The sequence below is a fragment of the Lactuca saligna genome, chromosome 5 (assembly GCF_052625555.1).
Source record: "Lactuca saligna cultivar CGN05327 chromosome 5, ASM5262555v1, whole genome shotgun sequence".
NCBI lineage: Eukaryota > Viridiplantae > Streptophyta > Magnoliopsida > Asterales > Asteraceae > Lactuca > Lactuca saligna.
The window spans coordinates 223314227-223339495 of record NC_136421.1 but is presented as its reverse complement, the minus strand read 5'-3'; the positions used below and the strand labels follow the sequence as shown (position 1 = coordinate 223339495).

The 25269-nt window shown below is 36.3% G+C and overlaps 3 protein-coding genes across 5 annotated transcripts; all 3 read right to left on the bottom strand.

Moving 5' to 3' along the window:
- Positions 1 to 1139: 1139 nt before the first annotated feature.
- LOC145045322 (peroxisomal (S)-2-hydroxyacid oxidase GLO4-like) lies at positions 1140 to 3723 on the bottom strand. 3 transcript variants are annotated; one of them, XM_078993660.1, is made up of 12 exons: positions 3569 to 3723; positions 3175 to 3332; positions 2957 to 3081; positions 2848 to 2894; positions 2677 to 2754; positions 2461 to 2585; positions 2328 to 2385; positions 2122 to 2184; positions 1943 to 2012; positions 1745 to 1845; positions 1547 to 1651; positions 1140 to 1480 (listed from the first exon to the last, which is right to left on the bottom strand). In XM_078993660.1, the coding sequence occupies exons 2-12, from the start codon at positions 3324 to 3326 to the stop codon at positions 1301 to 1303; spliced, it is 1104 nt and encodes a 367-aa protein (XP_078849786.1). In that variant the 5' UTR covers positions 3327 to 3332; positions 3569 to 3723; the 3' UTR covers positions 1140 to 1300. The 3 variants fall into 3 exon arrangements, with proteins under 3 accessions (XP_078849786.1, XP_078849788.1, XP_078849787.1); XM_078993662.1 differs by lacking the exon at positions 3569 to 3723 and adding an exon at positions 3476 to 3565; XM_078993661.1 differs by lacking the exon at positions 3569 to 3723 and adding an exon at positions 3437 to 3561.
- A 15490-nt stretch (positions 3724 to 19213) lies between these two features.
- On the bottom strand, positions 19214 to 21707 carry LOC145045320 (peroxisomal (S)-2-hydroxyacid oxidase GLO4-like). The gene is made up of 12 exons (XM_078993657.1): positions 21568 to 21707; positions 21190 to 21348; positions 20981 to 21105; positions 20856 to 20902; positions 20684 to 20761; positions 20465 to 20589; positions 20335 to 20392; positions 20195 to 20257; positions 20017 to 20086; positions 19819 to 19919; positions 19621 to 19725; positions 19214 to 19554 (listed from the first exon to the last, which is right to left on the bottom strand). Exons 2-12 carry the CDS (start codon positions 21339 to 21341, stop codon positions 19375 to 19377), a joined length of 1104 nt encoding a protein of 367 aa, XP_078849783.1. The 5' UTR covers positions 21342 to 21348; positions 21568 to 21707; the 3' UTR covers positions 19214 to 19374.
- A 949-nt stretch (positions 21708 to 22656) lies between these two features.
- On the bottom strand, positions 22657 to 24582 carry LOC145045317 (25.3 kDa vesicle transport protein SEC22-1-like). Its single transcript, XM_078993655.1, has 6 exons — positions 24310 to 24582; positions 23653 to 23870; positions 23422 to 23582; positions 23179 to 23325; positions 23003 to 23079; positions 22657 to 22937 (listed from the first exon to the last, which is right to left on the bottom strand). Exons 2-6 carry the CDS (start codon positions 23838 to 23840, stop codon positions 22854 to 22856), a joined length of 657 nt encoding a protein of 218 aa, XP_078849781.1. The 5' UTR covers positions 23841 to 23870; positions 24310 to 24582; the 3' UTR covers positions 22657 to 22853.
- Positions 24583 to 25269: the final 687 nt, after the last annotated feature.

The window sequence follows — 25269 nt, the reverse complement described above, 5'->3', positions numbered from 1 at the left end:
TAGCTTAATTAATTTTTCTACTAGTAGATATGAATGGTAAACCATAAAGAAATTATTCAAAAAAAATGTTTTTTGAGAGTAATATAGTCGTTTTGCACAGTTAGTTAGATACAAAATCAAAAAGCAAAAGCATCCGAAAAGAGTATGTATGTTGGTGCACAGAAATACAACTTATAAATGATTCAAATGTTCTTATGAGGTTTGACTATCAATTAAGATGCCATTATAGACAGTAATACACATTTCCTCACTAATATGTGGTTCATCCGTGCGTGAAAAGAATCCAAGACATTAATCAAGCCCAAAGGCATTACCAAAAACTCGAAGTTTCTATTATGAGTTTTGAATGCGATCTTGTAAACATCCTCCTTATAGACCTGGACTTGATGACTTTTTATTCAACTTCATGTAATCAACATAAAGCCTCCACGACCCATTGTTTTCTTCCTATTAGTACCACCTGGGATGTTACATATGGATCATTAAGTTCTTAATTTAGTAGTTAAATGATATATATATATATATATATATATATATATATATATATATATATATATATATATATATATATATATATATATATATATATATATATATATACACACACTTCTTCGAATAGGCTGTGTGTGGCATGAATCTAAAGACATGTAGAGTTGGAATTTGACGACATCACACAAAGGTGAGTAAATACCGAATACCAAATACGTGTCCCTATCACTGTTTTTGACAAATAAATGGTATGAACATACACCTAGTACTCTTGTTTGTATGTGGATAACATAAGTGTTTACCAAACCTAATTCGCTTAAACTTAGAATGGGGGTTGACCTGAGTGTGTGTCTGGGCTTTTATAGGGATTTAATCCCATTTTGTCCGTGTCACTTATTTGTCTTAGTGAGTGACTATTAAGTTAGTATGCATATGGATGGACCTTGAAAACCCATTCCCTGGTTTCATGTTGATTTTGGATGGGCACCTGATTCCTAAAGTCGATCTTAGTGATCCAACCATTTGATCTTAGTGAGCCTTGTTGATCTTTGTGGTAATTGTTGATCCTAGCTATCGATAAAGAGGAAACAAAAATAGAGTTTGATCCAATCTTGTAGTAATTTCATGCGATTTATACAAAAAGACCGAAATAAAAGAATGCATACCACCGTTTATAACCCAAGGGCATGTTTACACATGAACATACAACTGGAAAGTTTTTAATGGACTTGAATGCTTACAACTTTATTCGTCTGCTAATTATACATCATTCTGAAATGCTTACTTCTTAAAACCATATGATATTCTGGTATTAAAGTCTACACTGGCGATGATCAAGTTCTGTTTTGACATGGTTCCTTGTAATATGAGCAAGAGTGGGACACCCAGACAGAGCCATGGTCAACTCAAGTTCATCCTTCAACATCTCAATCACTCTTCTTACTCCATACTCCCCCTTTGCTGCTAACCCATAAATAACTGGACGCCCAATCTGCAAATAATTCCATATTAACATCATCATTTAATTATTTCCCTCCGATTTATAATTCAAAATTACCATAACAGCCTGTGCACCAAGAGCTAAAGCCTTGAATACATCTGTTCCTCTCCTTATTCCTCCATCAAAGATCACTGGTATACGTCCTTTAACTGCAACAACCACCTATGAAAAAGGAAAAACCGGTCATTTTCTTTTGTAAATTGCTAATGTTTGCAATGCATTTGGATATGAACAACCAATTAAATCATTAATCACCTCTTCCAGAGCATTAATGGTGGCTGGAACATAATCTAGCTGGCGAGCACCATGATTCGAGACTATGATTCCTTCAACTCCTACTTCCATAGCTTTAATGGCTGCCAAGATCCAACATTCAGAAACCTAAAGACTATATCTCCAGTCTACACATAAACATAAATATAAACATAACAAACTCATCATGGCCTAAATTACCATCTTCACGGGTCAATACACCCTTTATCAAAATCGGCAACTTTGTAATCGACTTTAACCAAGCAATGTCCTGCAAAAAAAAAAAACATATTATCTTACAAACTCATGGCTCTTTATGCTTCCATGTTCATTATATCAATAAGAGATTGACTGTTTGGGTTGTTTTAATCAAACAAAACCTTCCAAGATAAAGAAGGGTCGAAGCTCCTGTTTACAAAAGCTTCAACATTTGAACCTTCATCCTGCAAAACATATAAAGATAAGGTATATATATATATATATATATATATATATATATATATATATATATATATATATATATATATATATATATATATATATGTACCCAAAAAAGAAGAATAAAAAGATTAGTGATTTCACTTACGTCTTCTACTTTGGTTGACACAAGACCTTCAAAATTCTTCAAATGGGGTGCAATCATTCTACACAACAAGATCAATTTTTTACATAGAAATAAAAAGAAGAAAAAGAAAATAGTAATTTGGGATGAATTTTACTTGTTTTTTATATCTGCTTCCCTACGACCAAGTTTAGGCGTATCAGCAGTTAGAAGAATAGCCTTGAATCCATTTGCTTCCGCTCTTTTCACCATCAAAGCAGATATCTCACGTTTCTTGTAAACCTAAAAACGGATTGGAAACATTTTCAGAAGGAAAAATGAACTTCATGTGGTGTGCGACGCAACAATGAAGTGATGAAGATCAGATACATACATACAACTGAAAGAATCGAACAGCATTGCAACTAGAAGCAACCTCCTCAATTGTGCACGTAGACATGAAAGATAACCCCTAAAAAACGAAATTAGTATAAAAGAAGAAATAAAAAAAAAAGTAATTAAAGCAATTAACTAAGATCCTGCTGCTAGTGTAGTGATTAAATACCATTATCACATTACATGATCCTGCTGCTCTTGCTGTCAAGACCTCTCCTGAAAAATACATATTATAAGATAAAACGATAATCTTGAATATTATATATAGAATTAGATACCTTCAGGATGTGCTAACTTATGCAAAGCTGTTGGAGCAATCATAATGGGTGCTGAAGTTTTGTAACCTAATATGGTGGTTGACATATCTATCTTGCTCACATCCACAAGAATTTTTGGCCGAAAACTGATGATCAATCAAGTGTTGTGAAAAAACAAAAACAGATGATGATGATGATGATGATGATGATGAAAAGAAGATTAACATATAAACTATTACGTGATCCGTTTAAATGCTTCAGTGTTTTCTCCGAGTGTGTGTTGGTCCTCGGATCCCCCACTGAAGTAGTCGTAATACATCTTTGGAAGCGCTTGTCTTGCCAGTTGTTGATATTCATTCAGATTCACTGGTTCCTCCTCACCCATGGTCATGTGTAACTGTCAAGAATTAGGGTTAACTAAGTTTGTTTATTGAGGGCTTAACATGTTCATAAAGCATTAATTAGCATTGATAATGGTTTAGAGAAAGCATGATAAAAGACAGTGAATCGAAGCTGATGAGGAAGCTTTGGATTGTTAACTGGGATATGCACCCATGGTGCAATAAGTAACAAACAGCTTTGATGTCGAAAACCCTAAAAACGAAGATCCACTAACAGTTGAAATCATACTACCTTTTAATAACTGGTATTGAATGGCCGACGAGGAGGAGTGAAGAAAACGTTTGTGGCTCGATTTAAATCGTTTTAATGATTGCACAGGATAACATTATCGTTTTGTAATAAACGTGGGCAATTCGGACATTTTCATCGTCAACACTTGACTTACATGACATGTGTGTAGTGAACATATACTACATTAAGAAGATGTTAGAAATCTATTGGAAGCAAAGCTAATCGGTGGGATAGTTTTTGAAAATACCTTATTATTATTAGTTCTTTACCTTTTTAAAAAGTTAGTAAATTAAAAAGTATTTGTATTTATAAAACGCTTTTTAAAACTATTTTTTAGATGTGAAAAAAATAATGTTTTCAAAAAAGCTGAAAAAATCCTAATTTTTTTTTAGCTTTTTAGCCATTTTGCTTTTAAAAAACAGTTTTTTTTTTTTAATTTTTTTTTTATCTAAACACTTTTTAAAATCTGTTTTTCTTAAAAGCTATAAGCTAATAAGCACTTTTCTTAAATATCACTTTTGTGATCAAAAAAGTTAACCCAAACACACCCTAAAATAGCAGCGAGCTTGGTTGGACCATATACTCAAAAGAGACAATCTTAACCAGCATGCTATGAAGAGAGAGCATTGGAAGTCCGACGGTTACGAACCGAAGAAAAGAGCGGTTCAACTAACATCAGTTTTATGTTTATTTCTGAACCGAAATGAACCGACGGGTTTTTACAAAAATCCGGTTTAACATGTTAAATTAAATAAAATCACATGAAATGAATTATTTTCATAACAATTTTTTTCCACATCTATTTAGATTTCCTATAAATAAAAACACATGGTAAATGTTATAAAGTTTTTTAATGTGTTTGTATTCATCTAAAACTATATTTTGTTTCCGTATTATACTTTATTTTATTTTTAATGAACGTGGATTGATGTAAAATTTATAATTATATTTTTTAATGTATTTGGATTGATCTTAAACTTATATATATATATATATATATATATATATATATATATATATATATATATATATGTATTTTTAATATTTAAACTTGTACATATCTATCTGTGTGTAGGAAAAAATAGGAAAAAAATATGAAAATTATAGAACCCAGTTGAACCGGAAACCGGTCACCATACTGGTTCAACTAAAAAACCGGTTTTTAAAACATTGGAAAATAAGGGATGGACAGAAAATCGGCAAAGGAAAGCAGGCCATAACTGGACGAAGGTGATAACCTCCTTCTATGCTTCAAATATTCCGAGAGGCACCAACATATTCACCATTAAAAATATCTTCAAATCATTTGGAAGGATTGAAGATATCTATCTCACCGGAAGAAAAGACAAAGGATGCATGTACTTTAGCTTTGTGAAGTATAATGATGTTCTAGATGTAACCGATTTGGAAGGAAAACTACAAGGTCTCATGTAGCACCTGGTTCCTGGTATGTATTTTAATCTAAGTATTTTTGCATTTTTAGTTGGAACTCAGCGAGTTGTAGACTCGACTCGCCGAGTAGAGACAAGATATTGAGCACGTTTAAGTTGGCGACTCGGTGAGTCCATATCCTGGACTGGGCGAGTCCGCCAGTCTGGAAGAAACCCTAGATCCACGAGTTTTGCACCCTATTTAAACCATGTTATGAGCCCCAAACTCGCTTCCTTCACCCTCAGAGCATCATTTAGCAAACCCTAACCATTCCTTGAGCATTTTGAGCATTTCTTGTGTGAATCTTGAAGTTTTGAAGAGAAGAAGGAAGCTAGATCCAAAGGAGTAGAAGGAGATCGAAGATCTTGCACCCACTATAAAGTTTATTGACGTACTAATCAGATTCCTTCTGTTTCTATGATTGATTCTCCATTATAAATCACATTTAGGCCATTTTATCCATTTCTTAGCTTGATTATAGTAGAGAGATCGCATTGGGTTGAATAGCCTTCGGATCTAGCCATGTTTCAGTTCCAAAAACTTAGATCTAACACCTTTATGGAGCCATTTTGCATGAAAGCCCTAGATCTACTCTTTTAAGTGCCTTTTGAGCCTTTAAATTCCTTTTCATGCATATGTACACGTAAAGTTGGAAACTTTACATGGTAACCAAGCCTTAAGAGCCCATATCTATAAGTTGTATGCATTGGTTTTGAGCATAATCAACTGTTTAGAAGTTGCATGCAACCGACTCGGCGAGTCGTTCTTCAGACTCGGCGAGTCGAGTTGCGAGTTCTCGAGTTTTCCCCTTTCATGTTTTATGTCGAGTGGAACCAGTGAGTTATAGGTGGACTTAATGAGTCGGAGATCAGACTCATTCATGGAGGGACTCGGCGAGTCAATGCCCTGACTCGGTGAGTCCAAGGTTTTCTTCATATCTCAAGAACAGACTCGGCGAGTTGTTCATACAACTCGGCGAGTCACAATCGGAGTGTTCATATGTTGAAGGAGAACTCAACGAGTTGTTCATACAACTCGGCGAGTCGGATGCAGATTGACTAAGTGTTGGTATCGAAGAGGAACTCGTCGAGTCTACGCCAAACTCGATGAGTAGTAGCGAGCAGAAACGAGAAATGAGAGTAGGGACTCAACGAGTTGGCAGCCCAACTCGGCGAGTCAGGTCAACTGTATGTTGACTTCGACCAAGAGGTTGACTTTGACCAGGGGTAAAATAGTTATTTTATCCTCAGTATAGTTATCAGTATTTGATTGAGTGTACTTATGGAAATTGTAGCCGGGGAGATACCGAAGCAGCAGCAGATAGATTCCAGAGCAGTTCATTCAGCAGCCAGACTACGAGGTGAGTTTTTCTTCCAGTAGGAACGGGTCTACGGCCACAATGTTAACCCGTTTAGTTAGCAGTAGTTCCGAACCTCGGTCCAATGCAGTAGTTAGATTGCTTGATGTCTTTGTGATTCAAGCATGTTTTGTGTTATGTGTTCCGGACTTCGGTCCGATGCAGTATGCAGTATATGTGCTTATGCTAGTTGATATGTTTATGCTATGCTATGTTATGCTCAGTTAGTTTCCGGACTTCGGTCCGATACAGGGGACAAGGTCCCAGTTAGTTCTAGATTTCGGTCCGATGCAGTTAGTTCCGGACTTCGGTCCGATGCAGGGGACAAGGTCCCAGTCAGTTCCGAACTTTGGTCTGATGCAGTTTCCGGACTTCGGTCCGATGCAAAGGGCAAGGCCCTGGTTAGTTCCAGACTTCGGTCCGATGCAGTTTTCAGACTTCGATCCGATACAGTGGGCAAGGCCCAGTATGTGTTTATATGTTATTGTATGGTATGTGGTAGTTTGGGGGAGCTCACTAAGCTTCGTGCTTACAGTTTCAGTTTTGGTTTCAGGTACTTCCGCAAGTAAATGGAAGAGCTCGGGATGATGGCATCGCACACACCACAACTTTAGTTTTTGTCCTGGGAGTTGATTTAGCTTTTCATAGATATGATTGATACAGTCTTGATATAGTTTTCTCGTGATACTTTGTTATGGTTTTGAGATATTGACGTATGGGTTTTTATTTTATGGTATTGATATGATGGTTTTAGTAATTATTAAACAAAAAATTTTGGGTCGTAGTTTGGGATGTTACAAGTTGGTATTAGAGCTATGGTTTGAGGGATTTAGATACACTTTCGGGTGTGTCTGAACTCAAACTAAGGAAACAATAAAAGATTTTCAAAGGAAAAATATTTTCGAAAAGGATTTTTGAAAAAGAACTTAGAAAGAAAAAGGGTTTTGATAAAGAGAAAAAGGTGTGGTGCGTGCGATCAGCCGAGCTCAAGTAAGTACTTCCAAATTACCCATACAAGTTTATATTATCCGTTTCAGATCAGTTCAGTTTCAGTTTCAGTAGAACAACATGCTAGTATAGGACTAACGATCTAGGAGGATGTCTTATGTGCCTGCTTTATGTGTTTCAGCTTGATGAGAATTGCATGCTAGTAGTGAGTAGACAGTAGTAGGATAGCCAGTGTAGGTTATGCCTGATAGTATGAGCTTAGCATTGTATGTTAGTACAGTTTCTTGTTATGAGAATAGTTTGCATGAATATGTTTCCTTTATCTGAATGTTGCTTGCTTTGTGCTTTGTGGGACTCTGAGTGATGGGAGTTAGCCATTAGGTGAATACATCACGTCACATTGCATGTGATCAGGGTTGAATAATCTCAGGGTGCTAGAGTTAGCCCTACTGTGCAACTTTTGTTTGAGTCTAACCGTTGTAGGGACGAGTCTTTTACTCGAAGGATTATTCGAGCCTTGTCACATGTGATGGTATTCAGGTGATGACTAATTGGCATTACAAGGAGGCCTTCAACGGCTAAGGACAGGTTTTGGTTGATTCATAGATTTCCCTAGGGCAAGCCTAGGATGAGAGTAGCAGAGATCAGCAGCAGTGGTAGTGGCTTGGTGGAGCCGAGGCGGTCCTTGAGGAAGGTACAGATAGATGTGGAAGGTAGTAGGGGCCCATACTATTGGAAGCAGAGGATCCGTACTTGAATCAAGGAAGGCTGAGACAAGACCAGAAAGCCTGTAGTGGTAGTGATCCCTCGAAATATATCATTGTTTCTGACGTTTATCGTAATGTGTTTCAGAATGGTGGTTTTGCAACCTAGGCCAGCAGCTGGCAGTTCAGGTGCCGGAGAGGGATTAGGATCAGGCTCGGGAGCCGAGCATCTAGATGAGCAGACTAGAGAGTTTTTCACTTCAGAGGTGACCCGTATCATTCTTGAGCAGACTCTAGTGATCTTTGGCTCGATCAAGGAGGGTATGTCCTAACAAATCCATTCGTCTAATGACCCTCCACCATGCAAGGGAGCAGTGAGTGAGAGTGGACACCTAATGATGGTCATTTAATAGTTTGTTTCCTTATCCCCCCCCCCCCCCCTCTCCTTTATAGTACGGCTTCGTAATGAGGCATACTAGCGATTTGACTGACTTGTCTTATACATATAATATATTAAGCTTTTAATCATATATATACATACATATATATATATATATATATATATATATATATATATATAGTATAAGGTGTATTTTAAAACTTTTCAAAATACTAGGGTTTCAAATTAATTTTCGAATTAAACTTTTAATAATTAATTAATTTTTATACAATTAATGATTTACCAATTATTCTTTAATTAAATCATTAAGGATTTAAATAATTATCTTAAATTAAACAATTAATTAAATAATTCAAATTTAAATCATTAGGGATTAAATAATTATCTTCAATTGAACAATTAATAAAATAATTCAAATTTAATCATTATCCTTATGGAATAAATAATTATTTTCAATTAAACAATTACTCAAATAATTCAAATTTAATCTTAATCCTTAAGGATTAAATAATTATCTCCAATTAAACAGTTAATAAAATAATTCAAATTTAATCTTAATCCTTAACCCTCTCATTTTAAAAAATTAGGGATAGGTTTATCAGGTTTTAATTATTTAAATTTTAAGACATTGAAAATAATAATTAAGGGAAGAAGATAAACCATAAAGGAACCCCTCATTTCTCAAAAATATGGTTAAGGAGGCTAGGGTTTTAAGAAACCCTAGCAAATTCGAAAATCTCATGGGTTATGGTTTATTTTCGATAAACCCTAATTCTTTGATCTATTCATTTTAAGCACAATTAATAGGAAAATTAAGGCTTTGATACCACTTATGGGTTTTCTAGGTTATAAAAATACATGAGAGCAGGAAAACACTTAACATGTAAGTTTACATGCAACCTAGAAAGGGATCTATGTTTTCTCTATTGCATATCAAGAAACCCTAGGAGAGAGGGTAAAAAATCAAAATTCATATCAAATTAGGGTTACATATCTTTTTATTATTATCGCAAATAATCGAAGCAGATTCATTCTTCAAGAACTTGGAAAGCTAGCACCAAAGGAATGGATGCCTCTAATGGCTTGTATCTAAAACCCTAGTAGCAAGAAGACTTGAGGGGAGAGGAGACTAGGGGAGAATTTCTGCTCTTCAGAGAGTGTACATTATGAAAAAAGTAGGGCTCTCAAGGGACCCAATTTATAGGTTGTAGGATAACTCTAGAAACCGTAATCATGAATTAAATAATAATAATATTTCAAATTCAAGATAATTATCTAGTATCATTATCATTATCTAATAGGATTAAAACCCTAAAAGATAAGCTAAATTTGGAACTATCTAGAAGGTTTTAGAAATCCTATTTTGTTCAAATGTTGAACAATTACAACTGAGTTCTTGTACTGCCAATTAATTCTAATTAATCATGAAATTAATTCAAATTAATTTCTTATTAATTCCAAATTAATTATTATTATTTCCAACTAATATATGAATCATATAATATATTAATAAATCATTTATTTCAAATTCTAATTAATTTATTAACATATAATAAATTAACAAATCAACATCTTCCTCCACAATTCATTCTAACCAAATACTAATTTTTAGGGCAACCCAAAAAGGACCTTGCTTCTAATTCAAGAATATACCAATTTAGTTATTGGCTTAGACACCTTAATCCAACATCACCTTAGAAATGTGTCATCCGAATCAGGAAGTGGAGCAAGTTGGGCCCAGATACATCGGTCCTTTCAGGGTTATTTCCCGGGTGGGTAGGGTTGTTTATCGTTTGGAGCTACCTGAGGAGCTCAGTCGGATCCACAACACTTTTTCATGTCTCTCAGCTGTAGAAGTGCTTGGTTGATGATTTCGCAGTGGTTCCTTTGGAGGATATCCAGGTCAATGAGCGTCTGAATACATAGAGAGACTGATTGTGATTCTAGACAAGAAGACAAAGACTTTGTGAAACAAGTTTGTGGGTCTAGTGAAGGTGTAATGGCATCACCAAAAGGGTTCAAAGTGGACGTAGGAGCATGAGGAATAGATGAGGGAGCATTACCTAGAGTTATTTGCGTCGATGGACTTAGAGGACGAAGTATGATTCAAGTAGGGAGAATCGTAACGCCCAGTTCCTAGGTGGATTTCTCAAGTTTTAAATATTTTTATTGAATGAAAGGCCATTACGCTAAGTGTAATTGATAGTTATGTTAGGCGTAACTAACTTAATGAGATCACAGGTTCTTTCGCATATGTTGGGCGTACGTATGAGTACGCTTACTGTACTCATGAAGAAAGTAAAACCCTAAATTTTAGGGTTTGGACCCCATTTAAACACCTTATGACCTCAAGGCGTCTCTCATCACCAGCCTCAATTGTACCAAAGCAATCCCCTTGACACCCTATGTAACGCCCGTAGATCCGGGCTAGTCAATTTAGAGACGATAAGCATCAAAAATGACTTTTTGATGGAAGATTATTTAGAAGAATTAATCTTAACCAAGTTGTAGTATATCTCACAAGGTTTCCGTGCATATAAAGAACGCTAAAATCCGAGTTATAACGAAGAAGTTATGACCTGTCGAAGTTTCGCGATAAAACCGACATGACCCAGCGCGACCCAGCACGATGTAAATAGTGAATTTAAGGTAGATAGATATCTATCCATAGTGATCTAAATGAGAATTGAATATCTCATCGATAGTAGTGCAACGACGGAAAGACGGACGGAATCGGAGTTCAGATGAAGGAGTTATGAATTTCGAACGGAGTTTTCCTGTCCCGGCCTACTAAAAATAATATATAAGTAATATACTTATAATATATTAAAAATAAAGTCAAAATTAGCCAATGGAGTCTAAACGAGAGTTGTAGAGCATAATCTCACCTTCGCGGCGATATAAAGAACGTCGAAAACGGAGTTCGTATGCGAAAGTTATGAATTTCTGAAGTTCGGGGCGCGAAACCCCAAAACTATCAGAGACCATGACGTGGCAAGCAGTGCCACGACGTGGCAAGCAGTGCCACGACGTGGCAAGTGTCCTGACACCTCCGGGAAGCCCCCAGATGCAACTTGGGATGACGCATGCAGTGACGACCAAGCCCACGACGTGGAAAAAGGTTGCCACGACGTGGCAAGGGCCAAATTTGCCCTAAAAATAGATTTGAAGGGCCAGCCGTTTAGGGTTGCTATTTTCTCTCTTCTCTCTCCCGTTTTACCTCGATTTGCGTGCCAGAAGTACCCCGAAGCCCCGGTAATATCCCCGAGTCCCGAAGCAAGTCCCGAGATCCCGAAGATCCCGAGAAGTGCGGTTTCCGAGCCGAAGCTCTGCCCGCGAGAAGTTCGATTTTTGCGGAGATCTTCCAGATCTACCGAAGAATACTACTTCTGTAAGTCGTAGTGTTGTCCGATCATCTTCTGATCAAGTGAGTGTATACTACCTTTCATAAACACGATAATAATACAAGTATGGTTTGAGCGTATTAAGTGTATTGTTGTTTATATGTGTGAGTGTGTAGTTATTTTCTTCTAACACATAAATATGACGTATTTGCTATGAGATACGTGCTATGTGTTTATATGTTATTTGTATATTTGAGATGGGCATGGAAATTGGAGTTGTATACAGGTGTTAAATGATTTAAACTGTGTAAGTATTTATATCTACAAAATTGTTGGGTAGAACATAGGTAGATGGAATAGTTGGTGACTATGGAGTTAGCGCCTATTGTATAAACCTTGGCCACTATGGAGTTAGCGCACGTTGAGTAAACTTTGGCGACTATGGAGTTAGCGCACGCTGAGTAAACTTTGGCGACTATGGAGTTAGCGCTTGTTGAGTAAACCTTGGCGACTATAGAGTTAGCGCTTGTTGAGTAAACCTTGGCAACTATGGAGTTAGCGCTTGTTAAGTGAACCTTGGTGACTATGGAGTTAGCGCCAGATAACTATGGATTTAGTACTTGATAAATAAGCTTTGGCAGCAATGGAATTCATGCCAAATTCCTTACGAATAAATGAATGAAGGATAGTTGGTTCTTAGGGTAAAACCTTAAGGAGATAATGGGGATGGGTAATTGGGTTGATTGTTTGCTGATTACATATAATAATTATATTATTGTGGGTTGAAAACCCTATATGCTCACCAGGCTCCCAAGCCTGACCCACTCAGTTTTCTTTTCATTACAGGTAATGGCACAAGGGTATAAGTTGGTGGACTTGACGAGAGATTTTGGATTATAGATCAGTAGTTGAATAACTATTGTAAGGTCTATTTTATATTGTTTATGCTTTTGGTCTGTATCGAACATGACATCCCATGGTTTTATTATTTAATGAAAATACATTCTCTTTGAGAAATGTTTTGATGAATTTTATCATATTTTATTTTGGGAACAAATTCCGCAACTCTTTTAATCAAAAGATTACTCTGATTTTATAAAACAAAGCATAAACAAATCGGTCTTTTATGGCCGTGAAATTGGGGATGTCACAGTTGGTATCAGAGCATTAGTTTAAGCGAACTAGGAATATGGATTTATTTCTAGACTTAAACTTAGAATGCTAAGCAATGATTGTGAGTTGAGTGTGTCCATTATATTTTAGGTAGTACACCTAAATTGACACAGGCACTATTTTATTTTAGGAAAAATTGCCTAAAATTCTATTAGGTGCTAATTGTTATATGTTTGCCATATATGATGTTAATTGTTCGGATCTATGGTCTGTTGCCGACCAGATCTGGAAACCTTATGTGTTTAGGATTCTAAGCGTGCGTCTACGATATTAGAACTAACATGTAAACGTTTCGGAGTGATAAGGATGATTTGAATATCTATCGTGACTAAGGATCTAATTTCACCTTATTCGGTGTATAGATCAAAATGGTGAGAACGAGGAGTGGAGTTGGAAATGCTGATGAAAACAGGAATCAAATACCATTAATTGAACAAATACCTGTTGTAGCAGCAGTGCCTGAACCAATGACAATGGCCGGAGTTCAAGTGATGATCCAGGCAATGTTGAATAATCAGATGGAAGAAACCAGACGTCTGATTAGGCAGAATCGTGAGGAATTGTCAATTCAAGTTGAAGAGCCTGAAGTAAATGGAGGGCAGTCTGAAGGAGGAAACTACAGTGGGACCGTTGGTCAAGCCAACCCACCAATAGTTCGCCAAAACAACCGGGATAGAGGAAATGATGGACGTGGATGCAAGTACAAGGATTTCATGGCATCCAAACCACCATGTCTTTCTGGGAGCCCGACACCGGTGCAAGTCATGGACTGGATCTCCGAAATGGAGACAATGTTTGAAAGTTGCGAGTGTAGCAACAGACAGAAGACCGCTCTTGCAATCCCTCTGTTAAAATCTGGAGTATTGAGCTGGTGGAAGTTACTGGCTGGTTCGATGCCCAAGGGGGAAGCTAGCAGGATGTCTTGGGAAGAATTCGTGGTGCAACTGAAATTGCAATACTGCTCTGAGCAAGATCTTCTGGAAATCAACAATGAGTTCCAGAATCTGAAGAAAGGAAAATTGAGCGTTACTGAATATGCTACGAGCTTTATGGAAAAGATGAAGCTTATTCCACACCTAATTACAACTGAGCTTTCCAAGGTCAACAACTTTGCCAATGGATTACCAGCGGACTTTGGTCCGATAGTCAAACAAGCAACCACTCTGAAAGCCGCCATCTGGGCAGCCAAGAATGTTGAGACCCAAATAAAAGAAAAGGGTCTGGAAAGAGCTGAAGTTGGAGAGAAAAGGAAGCGTGAAGGATCTTCAATAATCGACAAAGAAAGTAAATTCTCGAAATCTGGGGGAAGAGATGAAGCTAAGTGGTGTGAGAAGTGTAAGAAGAAACACTTCAGGAAATGTAGCGAGGAGATGACTTGCTACAAATGTGGGAAGACAGGGCACCACGCCAACAAGTGCGCACCTATCAAGAAGATGTGCTATAGGTGTAACGAAGAAGATCATATTTCTAAAGACTGCCCACAGAAAAACACGCCTCCACAGCCAAGGGCATTCAACATGTTCCTCAACGAGGCAGAAAAGGATGGGAGGATTAAAAGATGAAGACTTCACATTAATATATAAAGTCTGTATCAGGAAGCATAACTTGTTAGAGGCATAGTATAGGGTGAACTTGAACTTTTGTGTAATAGTTTCAAGATTTAATATAAACCCTGGTTTTGTTATCTGATGTGTTGAATGATTATATGATTTATGTATGGTGACTTGGTTAACTGCGAGACAATACTTGGGATGAGTATGAGTAGGTGTGAATGGTAGTAGAGATCTATACTACTGGAAGCACAAGACTCACGCTTGGATCATGGGAAGTCGCAAGGTTACCAAGAAGCTAGTAATTAATTCCATTTTATTCAAGCATGTCATTACCATTGTTTCGGTAATGACTAGTAAGACGGTTGTTATTCCGACCCTAGTGGTCATATCAATTGAGTCCGACTACGATAAGAGGTCATCGAGACACGACCCATCGGTTTATTACAATAGATAAATGAATGTATTTATCCTTAGAAGAAGAAGGAGTCCACAATAAGGATTTATTTTGTAACTTAAAGATGTCGATCTAAAGTCCAACGTAGTACGAAGAGCAGATGCAGGGTTGAGCATCAAGGTTATTACTTAGAATGCAGAGATAACTTATGGAGTCATTATACAATTCCTATTTCGTTGATGATTCCGGGACGTAATCATCCTATGGGGGAGATAATTGTAACGCCCGTAGATCCAGGCTAGTCAATTTAGAGACGATAAGCATCAAAAATGACTTTTTGATGGAATATTATTTAGAAGTATTAATCTTAACCAAGTTTTAGTATATGTCACAAGGTTTCCGTGCATATAAAGAACGCCAAAATCCGAGTTATAACGAAGAAGTTATGACCTGTCGAAGTTTCGCGATAGAACCGACACGACCCAGCGCGATGTAAATAGTGAATTTAAGGTAGATAGATATCTATCCATAGTGATCTAAATGAGAATTGAATATCTCATCGATAGTAGTGCAACGACGGAAAGACGGACGGAATCGGAGTTCAGATGAAGGAGTTATGAATTTCGAACGGAGTTTTCCTGTCCCGGCCTACTAAAAATAATATATAAGTAATATACTTATAATATATTAAAAATAAAGTCAAAATTAGCCAATGGAGTCTAAACGAGAGTTGTAGAGCATAATCTCACCTTCGCGGCGATATAAAGAACGTCGAAAACGGAGTTCGTATGCGAAAGTTATGAATTTCTGAAGTTCGGGGCGCGAAACCCCAAAACTATCAGAGACCATGACGTGGCAAGCAGTGCCACGACGTGGCAAGTGTCCTGACACCTCCGGGAAGCCCCCAGATGCAACTTGGGATGACGCATGCAGTGACGACCAAGCCCACGACGTGGAAAAAGGTTGCCACGACGTGGCAAGGGCCAAATTTGCCCTAAAAATAGATTTGAAGGGCCAGCCGTTTAGGGTTGCTATTTTCTCTCTTCTCTCTCCCGTTTTACCTCGATTTGCGTGCCAGAAGTACCCCGAAGCCCCGGTAATATCCCCGAGTCCCGAAGCAAGTCCCGAGATCCCGAAGATCCCGAGAAGTGCGGTTTCCGAGCCGAAGCTCTGCCCGCGAGAAGTTCGATTTTTGCGGAGATCTTCCAGATCTACCGAAGAATACTACTTCTGTAAGTCGTAGTGTTGTCCGATCATCTTCTGATCAAGTGAGTGTATACTACCTTTCATAAACACGATAATAATACAAGTATGGTTTGAGCGTATTAAGTGTATTGTTGTTTATATGTGTGAGTGTGTAGTTATTTTCTTCTAACACATAAATATGACGTATTTGCTATGAGATACGTGCTATGTGTTTATATGTTATTTGTATATTTGAGATGGGCATGGAAATTGGAGTTGTATACAGGTGTTAAATGATTTAAACTGTGTAAGTATTTATATCTACAAAATTGTTGGGTAGAACATAGGTAGATGGAATAGTTGGTGACTATGGAGTTAGCGCCTATTGTATAAACCTTGGCCACTATGGAGTTAGCGCACGTTGAGTAAACTTTGGCGACTATGGAGTTAGCGCACGCTGAGTAAACTTTGGCGACTATGGAGTTAGCGCACGCTGAGTAAACTTTGGCGACTATGGAGTTAGTGCTTGTTGAGTAAACCTTGGCGACTATCGAGTTAGCGCTTGTTGAGTAAACCTTGGCGACTATGGAGTTAGCGCTTGTTAAGTGAACCTTGGTGACTATGGAGTTAGCGCCAGATAACTATGGATTTAGTACTTGATAAATAAGCTTTGGCAGCAATGGAATCCATGCCAAATTCCTTACGAATAAATGAATGAAGGATAGTTGGTTCTTAGGGTAAAACCTTAAGGAGATAATGGGGATGGGTAATTGGGTTGATTGTTTGCTGATTACATATAATAATTATATTATTGTGGGTTGAAAACCCTATATGCTCACCAGGCTCCCAAGCCTGACCCACTCAGTTTTCTTTTCATTACAGGTAATGGCACAAGGGTATAAGTTGGTGGACTTGACGAGAGATTTTGGATTATAGATCAGTAGTTGAATAACTATTGTAAGGTCTATTTTATATTGTTTATGCTTTTGGTCTGTATCGAACATGACATCCCATGGTTTTATTATTTAATGAAAATACATTCTCTTTGAGAAATGTTTTGATGAATTTTATCATATTTTATTTTGGGAACAAATTCCGCAACTCTTTTAATCAAAAGATTACTCTGATTTTATAAAACAAAGCATAAACAAATCGGTCTTTTATGGCCGTGAAATTGGGGATGTCACACCCTATCCCTTATTTGTGAGATCCTTGAGCTTTTGAGTGATTTAGTGTGTTTTTGGTACTTACTGGAGAAGAAGGAACTCATTAGAGAATTATTGATTGGCTTGGAGCTTATGGATCCTGGATTTATTCATCTTGGTCATCCTTCTGGAGGTATAAAGTCTCAAACTTTATGGTTCATTGCTTAGATCTAGTTTTACTTAGGGTTTTGGCATATTTTGGTCCCTTGGGCTGATTCTTGTGAGTAAAAGCTACTCCAAAAGTTTGGGTTATCTTTTCTTGATGTTTCTAAGGTCCCTTGAGCATAAAATCATATCTTGATGGCTTTGATTCAACCATGCATGAATTGTTGTTCATAATGTGAAGTTAGGAAGTTAGAGTTTGATTTTGGACCTCTCTGAGCCATGCAAAGGCATCAAGTTGATGACTTTATCATTTAAGACATTCTCAAGAGCTAGATCTGTTATTTAGATGTCTAGACTTGAGGCATTAAGTGCTTAATATGGACTTTTGGGCATCAGGGGAGTACGTTGGGCCCATCATCTAGATACACTCAACGTAACGTATTCAGCCCCCAATTTCCTTGTCTGTTAAGTCACGTACAATGGGCGTTATAGGGTGGTACGCTTGGCGTACTCACCAAAAGGGCTTTTGGGTCATTTTCGGGCCTTACGTTATATTGGGTTTTAGGCCATAATGGTTGGGCCAAGTATGAAAAGGGTAAAATGGTCTTCTACCCTTAGTATGATGGATTATTATTTGGACCTTTATTTGTGGGTTATTACCCTAAATAATAATTAGGGTTAGTTTGAATGTGTTCAGTTTGAGGAGCCATCGTGGCAGCAACTTGTGTGTGTGATTGTTTAACATCGAATTGAGGTAAGTCTTCTCACAGTATTTGCGGGTCAAAGGCACCAATATCGGCTCACTGATTTATGTGTATAGGATGCTAGTTGTCTGTGTGACTCTTGCATGTATTGTATTTGTTTGTATATATACCGCGCAGGGCCCAATACCAGGCGGGGATTGATGAATGTGTTGGGTGAGGCTCATTGCATGTTGTTGACAGATCTATACCTTGCAGGGCCCGATGGATGTCGAGCAGACACATTGTATGTATGGTATGTGGTATTTTGGGGAACTCACTAAACTTTATGTTTGTGGTTTAAGATTATGTTCCATGTATTTTCTGTTCGAAGGGAAAGGATCCGGCCTAATCGCATAGCACCCACCAGTGTCTAATATTTTATGATTTTGGGATTGTACTCTGATAACTATTTCCACATTGACATACTTATGATGGTTTGACATGAATATTTGATGGTTTTTGTTGAATTAAAAATGAAAATTTTACTTATGATTTTTAGGATGTTACACATATATAATATAAATTAGGTGAAAAGTTAACGACCTCACATCTAAACAATTTCTTAGCAAAGAAATTTACTTTATTTAAATTTAATTTATTAATTTGTTTATAATTAATTTTTTTTTTCTTATAAATAAAAAAATGTAGTTTAGTTCGACAAATAACTTGAATACCTCGCCCGCATATCAACAATAATCTTATACTAAATTTAGCTATTTAAAGGTCATGAGCTTGTAGTATATTCAGGGGCCCTTTATCTTGTTTTTTCCCCGGACTCCAAATATGTTTGAATCGGCGGCCCTGTGCGATCATCATGGCATGAACATCTTCCATAAGAGTCATCCACAGGCATCTTTCATGAGCATCAAGTGCTCCACATTTGATAATTTTGTTTGTTTGACTTGTTTGTACTGTTAAGCTAACATGCTTATGGATGGACCTTGCAAACATGTTGATGGGCACATGATTCGTAAAGTTGATCTTTGTAATCGTTGTTTGTCCTAGTGATCCATGTTTAAAACAAAGTATATGCAATGGAAACAAAAATAGAGTTTGATCCAATCTTGTAGTAATTTCATGCGATTTATACAAAAAGACCGAAATAAAAGAATGCATACCACCGTTTATAACCCAAGGGCATGTTTACACATGAACATACAACTGGAAAGTTTTTAATGGACTTGAATGCTTACAACTTTATTCGTCTGCTAATTATACATCATTCTGAAATGCTTACTTCTTAAAACCATATGATATTCTGGTATTAAAGTCTACACTGGCGATGATCAAGTTCTGTTTTGACATGGTTCCTTGTAATATGAGCAAGAGTGGGACACCCAGACAGAGCCATGGTCAACTCAAGTTCATCCTTCAACATCTCAATCACTCTTCTTACTCCATACTCCCCCTTTGCTGCTAACCCATAAATAACTGGACGCCCAATCTGCAAATAATTCCATATTAACATCATCATTTAATTATTTCCCTCCGATTTATAATTCAAAATTACCATAACAGCCTGTGCACCAAGAGCTAAAGCCTTGAATACATCTGTTCCTCTCCTTATTCCTCCATCAAAGATCACTGGTATACGTCCTTTAACTGCAACAACCACCTATGAAAAAGGAAAAACCGGTCATTTTCTTTTGTAAATTGCTAATGTTTGCAATGCATTTGGATATGAACAACCAATTAAATCATTAATCACCTCTTCCAGAGCATTAATGGTGGCTGGAACATAATCTAGCTGGCGAGCACCATGATTCGAGACTATGATTCCTTCAACTCCTACTTCCATAGCTTTAATGGCTGCCAAGATCCAACATTCAGAAACCTAAAGACTATATCTCCAGTCTACACATAAACATAAATATAAACATAACAAACTCATCATGGCCTAAATTACCATCTTCACGGGTCAATACACCCTTTATCAAAATCGGCAACTTTGTAATCGACTTTAACCAAGCAATGTCCTGCAAAAAAAAAAACATATTATCTTACAAACTCATGGATCTTTATGCTTCCATGTTCATTATATCAACAAGAGATTGAATTTTTGGGTTGCTTTAATCAAACAAAACCTTCCAAGATAAAGAAGGGTCGAAGCTCCTGGATGCAAAAGCTTCAAGATTTGAACCTTCATCCTGCAAAAAATATAAAGATAAGGTATATATATATACACCCAAAAAAGAAGAATAAAAAGATTAGTGATTTCACTTACATCTTCTACTTTGGTTGACACAAGACCTTCAAAATTCTTCAGCTGGGGTGCAATCATTCTACACAACAAGATCAATTTTTTACATAGAAATAAAAAGAAGAAGAAAATAGTAATTTGGGATGAATTTTACTTATTTTTTATGTCTGCTTCCCTACGACCAAGTTTAGGAGTATCAACAGTAAGAAGAATAGCTTTGAATCCATTTGCTTCTGCTCTTTTCACCATCAAAGCAGATATCTCACGTCTCTTGTAAACCTAAACACGGATTAGAAACATTTTCAGAAGGAAAAGTTAACTTCATGTGGTGTGGGATGCAACAGTCAAGAAGTGATGAAGATCAGATACATACATATAACTGAAAGAATCTGATAGCATTGCAACTAGAAGCAACCTCCTCAATTGTGCACGTAGACATGAAAGATAACCCCTAAAACAGAAACTTAGTATAAAAGATGAAAGCAAAAAAAGTAAGTAAAGCAATTAATTGAGAGATGCAGAAGCAGTGTGTAGTGATTATATACCATTATCACATTACATGCTCCTGCTGCTTTTGCTGTCAAGACCTCTCCTGGAGAATACATATTATAAGATCGATAAAACGAAAATCTTGAAGGTTGTTATATAATGGGGTTATTGAATTAAGTACCTTGAGGATGTGCTAATTTATGCATAGCTGTTGGGGCAATCATAATGGGTGCTGAAGTTTTGTAACCTAATATGGTGGTTGACATATCTATTTTGCTCACGTCCACAAGAATTCTTGGCCGAAAACTGATAATTGATTAAGTGTTGTGAAAAAACAGAGATAATGATGATGACGATGATGAAAAAGAAGATTAACATATTAACTATTACGTGATCCGCTTAAATGCTTCGGTATTTTCTCTGAGTGTGTGTTGATCCTCGGATCCCCCAGTAAAGTAGTCGTAATACATCTTTGGAAGCGCTTGTCTTGCCAGTTGTTGATACTCATTCAGATTAACTGGTTCCTCCTCACCCATGGCCATGTGTCAACTGTCAAGAATTAGCGTATATAAGTTTGTTTATTGAGGGCTTAACATGTTCAAGCATTGATCATTGTTTAGAGAAAGTATGATAAACAAAAACAGTGAATCGAAGCTGAAAAAGCTTTGGATTATTAATTGGGATATGTACCCATGGTGCAATAAGTAACTAACAACTTTGATGTCGAAAACCCTAAAAACGAAGATGCACTAACAGTTGAAATCATACCTCTTAACTGGTATTGATCGGCCGACGCAGTAGGAGCAAAGAAAACGTCGGGGCTCGATTTAATGATGTACTGAGGTCTGAGAGTGATATCGCGGTCACTGATTGCACGTGTTTTTATGGATAAACATTGTCGTTTTGTAATAAACGTGCCCAATTTGACTTTAATGTATCCCATTTAGACGACATGTCATTCATGTAATGAGATAAAAATGATGTGATACCGAGTTAATATTTAAAAAATAAATAAATAAAATGAGAGAGAGAGAGAGAGAGAGAGAGAGAGAGAGAGAGAGAGAGAGAGAGAGAGAGAGAGAGAGAGAGAGAGAGAGAGAGAGAGAGTTAACATAATTACAAGCATGACATTATTCCCTTAAATGATAAATAAATTACATCATCAGCAACCAAATTATAGTATGACAAAAGAAAAACTAATTCCCAATACTCGACTCATACTATATTTTTTTTAAAACAAAAACACATTTTAGTGGGATATTGGTCACTATGACCCGTTATAGCCCTTAACCTGCTGAGTTGGCATGATTATTCAGATATGCCATGGTGGCTTTGAAAAAAGCTTTCTCTTGAGCTACAGATCTGGGTATCGAGCACTTTCCGACTTTTCAAGAAAAACAAAAAAGAACAAGCAAAGGCATTTTAACAAGCAGCTGGTGGGCATCAGTTTAACAATCACATACTCATAAAGTCCCACAAAATGCTTGGTGGATTTTGGAAAGATAATTAACCATGAAGTGCTGCTCCAGGAGGACGATAGAGACATGGTGCGCCAATTCTTCAGTTTTGTGCCTAAAATTTTGATTATATACAACCCAAGCCACGTAGATGCTTACATGTACTTGCTAACTTGGAATAACCATTCCAACTCAGCAAGCTAACGGCTATAACTGTTAACCAGTCATCAAGACCATTTCGGAAACAAATAAAAAGTTAGGTGGCCTTTTAAAACTTAACCTGAATTAAGTGATCAAATAAGTACAAACAAAAAGTTAAGTGACAAATTTTGACCTTACGCCTTAATATTAACACAGCACCAAAAGAAGTTTCAGTATGTATATATATAAAATCCATCAATATCAATCTCAATCCACAACAAAATGATATAAATATTTTCTTTTAGTTTTACCTACAACATTTGGGTGCCAAAACACAACAGCCTCCATATAATCTAAACTCAAAGTTATTAAGTAACTTGGGCCCCCATAAACAATGGAATACATTAAAATAAAAAACAAAACATGTTTTTAGAGATAAAAGATGCCATGTCATCATCACCATATCTTGTTTTTAGCCCAAAAGAGTATAATAACCACCCCAACCACAATTGCAAAAGGAGCATATTTCTTGATCAATGCCTGCAATAGCAAATTAATCATATTCCAATCTTAAAATAAAATCACGCATGCTATTTATTACTAACCTGTCGATTTAAATCTCTTGCTTTCTCAGCATAGATCCGAGATTCCGAGGTTAATCGGCTCGACATTTGACTCACCTCTGCAAAAATAATAACAAAAAAACATTTTCTTAATATATATGTACACACACTTATATTAAGAAATAATAACTGTTGGAAGCAGAAAAAAAAAAACTTACGATCCAATTTTTCACCAACACCAAGAACTTCCTGCACATTACGTGTCATGATCTGGTGTACTTCATAAAGTTCATCATTCAGCTTTGAAATATTCCTTTGAGTTCTAGTGTCCTGGTACAATTTCTTAGTCCTCTGTATAAATGTATCTACTCATATTTTTTTTTTAAAAAGATGGATCACGAGTTAGAAACATGAAGATGAAGTTTTAAATTTTTATCAAAAAAAAAAAAAAAAAAAGTTACCAAATTTTATAAAAGCATAAGGTCTTGCTGCAGTTTCGATTTGATTGGCATAACCACGCTCAAATTCATTCTTGAGATCTTCAAGGTATTGGAAAGCCAGCTTCTTTGGGTAAGCACGATCACACATTGTCAAATAACAAACTCGTCCTTCAATAATATAGCTGATAATTTTTGGGTTAAGTTTCAAAACTAATATAATATTAAATATTAAAAATAATGATGGAAGGATACTGGAAAATGTAAGGGCCAGTTTCAACAGACATCCGAGAGGCTTCATTGTGTCCTCTTGAAAGGTTCTTGAACAAAGCTTTAACTTGCTGTTTGTAAAACTCTGCATCTTGCATATCACGCCCATCATCAAGTCCTTCAGCTAGTGGAAGCCCATCAGTCACACGAGCAATCATTGTCAGCTTCACCATCTTATCCCCTTACAGAAACTGTCACCTCACCTGTAATAAACACAATGGTATAAATTCTGGTCAGATTGGTGATAAGTGCCATATTTCTTGTTTAGAAAAATATGTGCAGACTACGAACTGCATATTCACCATATTTAGGTTGTAACTTGTAAGAGTAGAGTTGGCATATACATCAACATGAACACACTTTTAATGGAATGCATAATAGATCAATTTCCCAACAACGATTGTTAATGAGGAATTTTCCATCCCAACTAACACACACCAAGACAAAATGAGTAATACATAGAAGAATTGAAGAGAATTATTACGACCAAGAACAACAAATTAACGGTGATGACGAAATCAATATCACATCAATAAACAACTTGAATCATGTAATTACAATGTCATTCGAATCGAACAAAACTATAATCAGGTCTGAAAAATAATGAGGAATTACCTGCACAAGAAAGAAAAGGAAATTTACCTGAAATTTTTGTCGAGTATTTATCATGCGAATAGATGAACAAATCTTTCCGGCTTAGAGTTCCTTAATGTACATTGATCGGTGGCGAGGTTTACAAGAATGAATAAAGTCCGTAGAAACAGATCAAATCAAATTATAGGGTTTTGGAAAGACGATTTGAAAATTGGGGATGATTTCTTGTCCTTCAAGAAGAGATAGATGACTGTAAGATGAAACGCAAAAAGAAAATGCTACAAATAAATTTATTGATTATTGGCGTTTGGCCCCTCTGCTCCTAAAATTTATCTTGGGATCTAACTCCCAATAAGAACCAGACTTCAAATTGTTTTTATTTAATTTATTCATGAATTATTTGAAAGGTTAATATTTTATTTTTATGATTGATTTAATGTGAACAATTTCAAATAATTCATAGGTAAATCAAACATGAAAAAAAAAATCAATGATTAAATATAAATTAATTGAAAGTTTGTTACATTTTCAAGTCATTATCTATTTTTGTAATCATCATTTAGTTTATTTTTCTTATTGGTAGCAATTACTTATATTAATAATTTTGATTTCAATCACTACTTTTGTTTTGTGTTGTGTTTGTAAAAAATATTATAGAATAAAATGTGTATCACATAACCATGTTGTGGTTCATTGCTTTAATCCTAGTGAGTGAGATAAATTTTAATTAAAGTCTCTTTATTCACGTATAAGTGAAACGTCAACCCGTAAAAAAAGAAATAATCAATAGAGTTTCACAAAAGTAAAGAGACACATATACAAACAATAAAAATGGAAAATAGATCAAAAATCAAAAGGAGCATGATGAGAAAGTACATATAGAACCAACATACAAATAGAAAATGTAGATACAAATAATAACTAAAAAGAAAAGTATCGACAAAACAAGTTAAAAGTAAAAACAATGAAAATTAAGCAAAATGCACAATGTAAATGCAACTAACTCCT

Coding starts and splice junctions, on each gene's coding strand:
- LOC145045317 (XM_078993655.1), bottom strand. CDS start 23,840: ATGGTGAAGCTGACAATGATTGCTCGTGTGACTGATGGGCTTCCACTA. Junction 23,583..23,652: donor ACTGGCCCTTACATTTTCCA/GTATCCTTCCAT, acceptor AAAAATTATCAG/CTATATTATTGAAGGACGAG. Junction 23,326..23,421: donor TTATGCTTTTATAAAATTTG/GTAACTTTTTTT, acceptor AAATATGAGTAG/ATACATTTATACAGAGGACT.
- LOC145045322 (XM_078993660.1), bottom strand. CDS start 3,326: ATGACCATGGGTGAGGAGGAACCAGTGAATCTGAATGAATATCAACAA. Junction 2,895..2,956: donor TAAGTTAGCACATCCTGAAG/GTATCTAATTCT, acceptor TGTATTTTTCAG/GAGAGGTCTTGACAGCAAGA. Junction 1,846..1,942: donor TGTATTGACCCGTGAAGATG/GTAATTTAGGCC, acceptor GGATCTTGGCAG/CCATTAAAGCTATGGAAGTA.
- LOC145045320 (XM_078993657.1), bottom strand. CDS start 21,341: ATGGCCATGGGTGAGGAGGAACCAGTTAATCTGAATGAGTATCAACAA. Junction 20,258..20,334: donor TGTCAACCAAAGTAGAAGAT/GTAAGTGAAATC, acceptor TATTTTTTGCAG/GATGAAGGTTCAAATCTTGA. Junction 19,726..19,818: donor CCATTAATGCTCTGGAAGAG/GTGATTAATGAT, acceptor CCTTTTTCATAG/GTGGTTGTTGCAGTTAAAGG.